General features: G+C 39.7%; 1 protein-coding gene across 2 annotated transcripts; it reads left to right on the top strand.

The window, feature by feature from the left end:
• The first annotated feature begins 1,055 nt into the window (after positions 1-1,055).
• LOC126991841 (uncharacterized) lies at positions 1,056-7,712 on the top strand. 2 transcript variants are annotated; one of them, XM_050850502.1, is made up of 5 exons: positions 1,056-1,241; positions 1,770-2,181; positions 2,303-2,437; positions 7,202-7,333; positions 7,563-7,712. In XM_050850502.1, exons 2-5 carry the CDS (start codon positions 2,148-2,150, stop codon positions 7,631-7,633), a joined length of 372 nt encoding a protein of 123 aa, XP_050706459.1. In that variant the 5' UTR covers positions 1,056-1,241; positions 1,770-2,147; the 3' UTR covers positions 7,634-7,712. The 2 variants fall into 2 exon arrangements, 1 of the variants encoding a protein (XP_050706459.1); XR_007745882.1 differs by lacking the exons at positions 7,202-7,333; positions 7,563-7,712 and adding an exon at positions 2,737-3,125 and having other exon boundaries at positions 1,062-1,241.
• Positions 7,713-7,928: the final 216 nt, after the last annotated feature.

The raw sequence follows: 7,928 nt of genomic DNA, 5'->3' as shown, positions 1-7,928 counted from the left end.
CAAACTATACACTTCAAACTTTGTATATAAAACTATGTATTTATTCTTAATAATATGGCGATATAACTCACAGAATATTTAAGGGGGATGAAGGGGTCAGCTGCCCTTAAAAAGACCCTAAAAGTGTTGGATTTTACCCCAAAAGCTACACGAATCATATTCACTCAGTATAATGATAAAATGCAGTAGATATGAATCTACTAATAACTGACACTATTTCTCGGTGGTAAAAGGGGGTCAGCTGCCCTCCAAATTTAGTCTGATTTTGGCCCTTGGGGTAAAAATGTCTTACCCCAAGAGCTACACGTACCAAAATGCAGTAGCACAGAGTTAATCTGTCCAAATTGATAATGAGACTAAAACTGACAACATTAGCAGGTGGTAAGATGTGGTCAGCTGACCTCCAAATTTTGCCCATTTTGACCCCGTGAGGTAAAAAAAGACAACTATGAGTTACAGTTTTTATATTTATTATATAGTTACTTTAAGTAACAAAAGTAATGTTGGAGTAAAAACTGACTTATTTTTCTGGTGGTAAGATGGAGTCAGCTGACCCCCAAAATGTGTCCCATTTAGTTCCTAGGGGTAAAATAAAATAAATTGTTCGTACAACATTCAGATTTCTACCATAGGTAGAATAAGTAGCTTAACTAATATTGACATATTAACTGACATGATTAAAGGGTGGTAAGTTAGTGTCAGCTGACCCCCAAAATTTACATCTCTTTGTTCCTAAGGATAACAACAACAACAACAAAAAGTGTTCCTACAACTTTCAGATTTCTACCATAGGTAGAATAAATAGTTAAACTGATGCTGACATTTAAACTCACTTGATTTAAGGGTGGTAAGTTAGGGTCTGCTGACCCCCAAATTTCCCCCTCTGGTTCGTAGGGGTAATGAAATAAATGATGTTCTTACAATTTTCTGTTAACAAATGCCTACCTAAGAACTTACTCTAAAATCAGATATTTGTCAGGGCTGACCGGCCTTAAATGGTACTCGGTTGTTTGATGTTATCCTATCTACCAAACTCGTGTCTTGTGTTTCCGCTGATCCGAGACGGCAGGTTACAATGAGAGAAAAAAATAATCTGAAGCCAGGCTTCATTCACAGATTCATTGTCTCATTGCTAGTATAATAATTCATTGGGAGGTATTGTGGGGAGTGTGCTGAACACGGCTCCTCAGTCTCGCCCTCTCCAGCCATGTACAACGAACCAACTCTCGGATTTCCCGTATGTAAGTATTTTCATTGTTTGTTTTATGTTATCTTTTTTTGATATATACTATCATTGTATGCGTATATAGGTATACTTGTTGTGATTATTTATAGGGTGTGTGTGTCATGGTATGTACATATGGTGGTGTATCGGTGATATAAATCATACGTTAAAGAGCAGTGATTCCAAACCTTGGTGGAACCCCTCCCATGAATTTTCATTTTCCAAGGCACCCTTGTTAATTCTAATGCAAGATATGATCGTCTGTTTTTTTTTAAGTTATTAAGCAATGTATACTGAGTTTGGAATTCAAGATTGCATCAAATGAGCTAATATGATAGACTTGGTGAAAAGTCATACTGTAATAGCACAGGATTATTTTACGATTTTTTGGAGAACCCTTGGTGATGGTCGCCGGAAGCCCCCAGGGTTCTACGAGCTCCTAGTTGGTGATCTAAGTTATAGAGTGTTGATTGTCAGTGTTTTTATTATTAAACTGTTTTTTTTGTGGCTGTACTGTGTGGCTGCTTGGTGCTGTGACGGCCAGGATAACAGTACCTGGGTTTGCACCAAACGAGAGGGAAGGCTCGCTATGAGGCTCTGCTCATAGGGGTCGTGCAAGCAACGTCGTGGTTAACTGCATGGTGTGGTGTAGTCAACTGACATGTGTCAAACGCATAAGCCGGAGTAGTTATGCAAAGCGTAAGTGGTAGTTCCCATTTTGTTTTGCTTAATATATTATCATCTACTTACTTTGTTTTTGCTTGTTAGTTATTGTTTGACGGCAACATTATTGACACATACGTGGAGCACTTCAAATCAAGGTATATCCACAACTTTCTATGTACGTACTACCCTAACACCATTCGATGAACTTTTCAGAGAACATGTGTATGATTTCTTTGGAAATCTAAAAACACGGTTTATGACGATGGATGAGGGCGATGTAATATCAGGAGGTTAGTGGTTTCATTTTGCTAATTTAGAAGAATCAAATTCTGAGTATTTTTTATACTTTTTTTTATTACTGTTACTAGTTTGAAATGCCGATGTTAAAAGGTTCTTTATCATAACTTTTAGGTGATGATTTGTCTGGTGATCTCAGCACAGACAAGATTGCATCAAATAGTCAAGACCATCCAGCAATCCAGTCACTGTCGTCAGGTCAGGAAAGCAATGAATTATCAGACAATCAAAACACTAAATCTGCGCCTGGTAAGTCATTTAACTCGCTGCACACTTTTCTTGCAAAATGCTTTATATTGTGATACACTATACATGTAAAACTATTGTTGTTGGGGTTCCTGCATGAAACATGTTTTTTGGTGTAAGGGATGCACGGGCGGGGTGAATAACGGGGTACAGTGAGTTTTCAAACTTTAAAGCACTTTATTATTATGAAAACCAAGCACCAGTTATATTACAATATAATTAGAAATTGTGACAGTTGATAACAAATATAATTGAAAACAGAGTGACTGTGGCCTGATAAGGGTACTGTTGTGACTTTTCAGATGAAATGCTGTGTTCCTTACACATCAAGAGCAGTGATAAGTATCAAGATTTTGGTAGAGTCATTTGCTTCAAAGATGACAAGTTGGCAAAATGCAAGGAAATATTAATGCTACGAAAACAAAAAAACTTGAAATATGCTGACATATCCCTGCCAACTGTAGTAGACAGTATCCATGGTTATCACCACGAGTGCTATAGGAAATTTACAGCATTACCAAAGGCTCACAGATCTGCAACCAAACCTTCGTGTCACATGAGCCAAGAAAATCCTTCATGTCACATGAGCCAAGAAAAACAATCACTAAGCTTGAACGAATCGGCAGCAACATCGAAAGAGGGCACATGTGATTTCCAGCCGATGTGCTTGTTTTGTGGATCGGCTAGAAAAAAAAAAACGTGGAGCAAAAATTAGTTTCAGCTGAGACAGCCCAGTTTGCTGCAAACATTCAAGAATATGCTGAAATGAAAGGGGATGAAAAATTGTTAACACAGATAAGAGACCAGGATTTTGTTGCAAAAGGATTGAGGTACCACGCCAACTGTCGCTCACTGTACCAGAGTCAAGCAAGGGCAATGTCCAAAAATGGAAATCAACCAAGGACAGGGTACATAAGCAGAGAGAAAGAAGTTCATAGAGAGGCTTTTGACTCATTGATATCTTACACTGAACAGAATGTAATTGAGAAGCGCGAGGTGCATTTGTTAACTGACCTGAACACCTATTATACAGCCACTGTTCATGAAATAGGTGGTGAGGACTTTCAACATGCAACCCCAACAGCACAAAAGCTGGATGAAAAATTAACCAAACATTTTGGTGAGAGGATCGTGGTTCAAAAGGGAAAGACAAAACGTGGAAGTATTGTCCATTCGTCTGAGATGTCAAAAGAAGAAGCACTTGCTTTCAAATTTGATAAACTCATGGATATTAAAATGAAAATCAGAGATGCAGCTTCGTGAAGCCATCATGAAAGCCCCACAAAAGCAAATACCTTCAAGTCCGACCATGCAAGATATAATTGGTGGGGAAGTTGATGTCCCGGAGTTAGTCCAAGACTTCTTCAAATACTTAGTTGGTGGTCCAGACTCAAGAATATGGAAACAACCAGGAAAACAGCGGCGAATCAGGGCTATTAGTCAGGATGCAGTATTTTCTGCAACATCTGGTAAGAAAAAACCAGGAAAGCATCTGATTACAGCTCTGGCTATGAAGAGCATGACTGGGTGTAGAAAAGTAATAGAAGTGCTGAACAGAATGGGTCATTGTGCCAGTTACCATACGGCTGAAGAAATAGAAACTGAACTAACATTTTCGGTCAAAAATAATGACAACGAAATGCCGTTTGGTATGCACTCAGGAAATGAATATGGAACTGGAGTAGCCTGGGACAACTTTGATCGATTTGTTGAAACTATGAGCGGCAAGGACACACTTCATGATACAGTTGCCATAGCGTACCAGCTCGTTGAAGCTAAAGCCTCAGCCCAAAAGCCAGAGTCAGATAGAATTCACCATGAGAATATTACTGAAACAAAAACAAAAGCATCCCTGCCAACAATTGGAGTCGGCCTAAGCAAGAAAAGGCGGCGTTCCTATGAAACTGAAAGCTCTGAAATTCAGCCTTATCATAAAAAACCACGCCTAGAAAACGCCGGGTTACTGGCTGCCGATGATATCAGACTTCTGACAAGTGAGGAAAATGTTGACTTAGGGTCATGGAAGAAAGATGTTCTCTGGATGTTGGATGTGTGGCAAAATCCAAATACACCAATGTGGGCAGGATGGAATGCAGAGAGTTTATGACTGTAGAAAACAGATGAAAGTTTGGTATTTGCCACAAATAAACCAATCACCCACATCAAATGCTGTCGTTGTTGAAACAATGAAAAGGTCACAGAAATTAGCAGAGGAGTCCAACAAGTCTTGCATGGTTGTCACCTACGACCTAGCCATAGCAAAAATAGCTTTGCAAATACAAGCCCAGGAAAAGCCGGTATTTGACAATCTCTTCATTTCACTTGGGTCATTCCATGTGGAGAAAGCATATTTTTGTGTCATTGGGAAGCTGATCGCTGAATCTGGTGCCCCGCACATATTGAATGAGTGCGGTGCACTAGCAGTGGGCTCTATAAACGGATTTATCAAAGGAAAGCATTACAACCGCTGCAAGAGAATACACGAACTGCTAGCGGTTTCTCTGGAAATACTCTTTTTTGAATGGTTTCAAAAAAGCAAAAACAACCCTGACATAGTACCAGTGCTTCAGAATGAGCTAAAATGCATCAGTGATTCTCCAGATATCAACAAATTCCAACATTCAAAGGAAGGAAACGACATATTGGAAAGATACAGAGACTTCTATGAAAAAACACTGGCCGGGGACAATGGAAAAACTGCACAGTTTTGGTGTAGCTACATCAGCCTGATGCACCTGTACCACAGATACAGCCGCAGTGTCAGAACCGGAGACTTGGAGGGGTACACAAACACATTGCTGCAAATGGCAAACTATTTCTTCGCCTTGAACCATCACAACTATGCCCGCTGGACAGTAAAGTATCACGATAATCTACTGAAGCTTAAAGAAACACATCCAGAAATCTATGAAGAATTCAAAGACGGACTGTTTTCTGTTAAGAGAACCAAGAAGCCATTCTCTGGAAGTCCAATTGATCTGACATTGGAGCAAACTATAAACAAGGATGCTGCCAGCCAGCGGATTGGAATTGCCGCAATGACAAACTCCATATCTGCAAGGCAAAGATGGGCCGAATCTCATTTCATTCGGACATCCATTCTGTCACATGTATTTCAAGAAGCTGGCATGCATAAAAAAGATGTAACACATGGGCTGAAGAAGCATGCAATTAGGAATGACAACAAAACAGTCAAGGACATAATCTACATGATAAAAGAAACAATAAATCCATTCACTGAAGACATAGACTCCAAACATCTGTACAATATTGGGACTGGAAAAACTGCTCCAGAGGAAGTAGAAAGCTTTCTCCTCAATGTCAGGGAAGCAGGTGAAGTCCAGAGAAAGAAGTTCATGAATGAGTGCCGCCAAGAGCCTGGAAGGTTTCTAGCAAAGATTACTCGGCAAGAGGTGTCAACATTTGCAACTGCAGGAACAAAATCAAAGAAAACAGATGTAAAAAGAGTGGCAGCATGTATGGTCCGTGACTTGTTTGGTAGCATTCTGTATGCTTCAGTAGAGAAACGCATCGACTTAGCAGAAGTGCTAAAATATCCTCTGACACCTGTACCATTATCACTCTGTCATGTGGATGGTACAATGCTGAAAACACCAAAATCGGCTCTGATGCAATATCTTGAGAACAAGGTGAAATCAAACTCTCCGGAACACATCGATGTCACCATAATCGATGCATCATTTTACTTCCATCTATTGCCAGGTGCAGCCCTTCCCACGAAATTTGGTGGGATATCATCACACATTTTACGGAAAATCATGGCATCAGAAGGCGATGAAATTCACTTCGTGTCTGATAAATGGCTAAGTCCATCAATCAAAGACTGTGAAAGAGCTGCAAGGGATGGATCTGTTGATTCATTCAAAATAACAGGTGGCAATCAGAAAAGACCAGCCAATTGGATGAGTGCTTTACGCAACGCAGGATTTAAAGAATCTCTGGTCAAGTACTTGGTTGCTAGTTGGTCAGATGATTGCAATGTGAAACACTTGGGAACCAAAACCTTGTATGCAAATGATGGCGACACCTGCTACAAATATGTGGTGGAAGGGAATTCGGTCATGAAATCAGAAGAATCAAGATACAGCAATGACCACGAAGAAGCAGACGCAAGAATGTTCTTCCATGTGCACAAGATAACTGGACAGAAAAACATAGTGATAAGAACGAATGACACTGACTGCTTAGTTATTGGTCTTGGATCTCAGTCAAACTTCTGTAATCACAAGGTTTGGATAGATGCAGGACTAGTCTCAAACAATACACGAAGGTACATCGACATGACCAAGCTTGCAGCAAACCTAGGCGAGTCATTGTGTTCAGCGATGCCCGCATACCATGCATTCACTGGCTGCGACTACACTGCAGCATTTTCCCGAAAAGGAAAAGTTCGGCCACTAAAGATCTTGGAGAAGAACGCCAATTTCCAGAACTCTTTCACAGCCTTAGGGAAGGAACAAACAATATCAGATGAAACTTTTTCATCAATTGAGAAGTTCACAGCTGAAATGTACGGTAAAAGGAAAAGTCAATTCATCAATGATATACGATTGGAATTATTCCTAGAACGGTACAAACCTTCTGGTAAATTGGATGAAGCGCGCATCAGCTGTTTGAAAAAAATGGACGGAAGAACCCTCCAACCGTGTCACAATGTCCTGAAGCAGAAAATAAAGAGAGTACACCTCATAGCTAACAGGTGGAATTCTGTTGACCTTGCTACTCAGAGTCCTATCTCGCCAACAGAGTCTGGATGGACTTTGGGATATGGTAGTTACCAGATTCTTTGGACAGAAGGTGACTTGTACCCCAAGACAATCGACGTGCTGCAGAATGACAAGGATGGCTCCGATGATGAAGATATTAATGACTGCACAGGTATGTACTTACTTTTAATGAATAATCGCAATATTAATCTATTTCATTATTACTGCTGTGTTAATTATGGCAGATAATTGAAGGCCATTGATAAACCCATTTTTCAGGATTGAACGTATAAGAAACTATAAAACAATCCAGAATTACAAATAACTCGTTAAAGTTACTTCACATATTAGCAAAAGTAGCATCCTCGGTTGATTTCAGTTAAAATAAAATTTTCTTCCAGATGACTTGGCAATGGAAAGTGACACTGATGCAGATGATACTACTGACGATGAAACTGAAAACAGCGAGTGACTGTAAAGACCAATGAATACACGTTAACATATTGAGAAACAATATACTCTTGAAAAAATATATGTAAAATGTCTTCCATACTCTATGCTATACACTATGCATCAGGTATTTCCAACGAATGCTAGTTTTTATGTCTGCCTTAGTTATGCTCCTTCTACCTATAGTAGAAATCTGAAACCTCTAGGAACAGGTTTTTTTTGTTGTTATCCTTAGGAACAAAGATATGCAAATTTGGGGGGTCAGCTCACCCTAACTCACCCCCCTTAAATCCTTAAATCAAGCCAGTTTAAATGTC

This window comes from Eriocheir sinensis, unplaced genomic scaffold, assembly GCF_024679095.1.
Source record: "Eriocheir sinensis breed Jianghai 21 unplaced genomic scaffold, ASM2467909v1 Scaffold35, whole genome shotgun sequence".
NCBI classification, from domain to species: domain Eukaryota; kingdom Metazoa; phylum Arthropoda; class Malacostraca; order Decapoda; family Varunidae; genus Eriocheir; species Eriocheir sinensis.
Note: the sequence above shows the minus strand (reverse complement) of the source record. Positions and strands in the feature narration are given on the sequence as shown.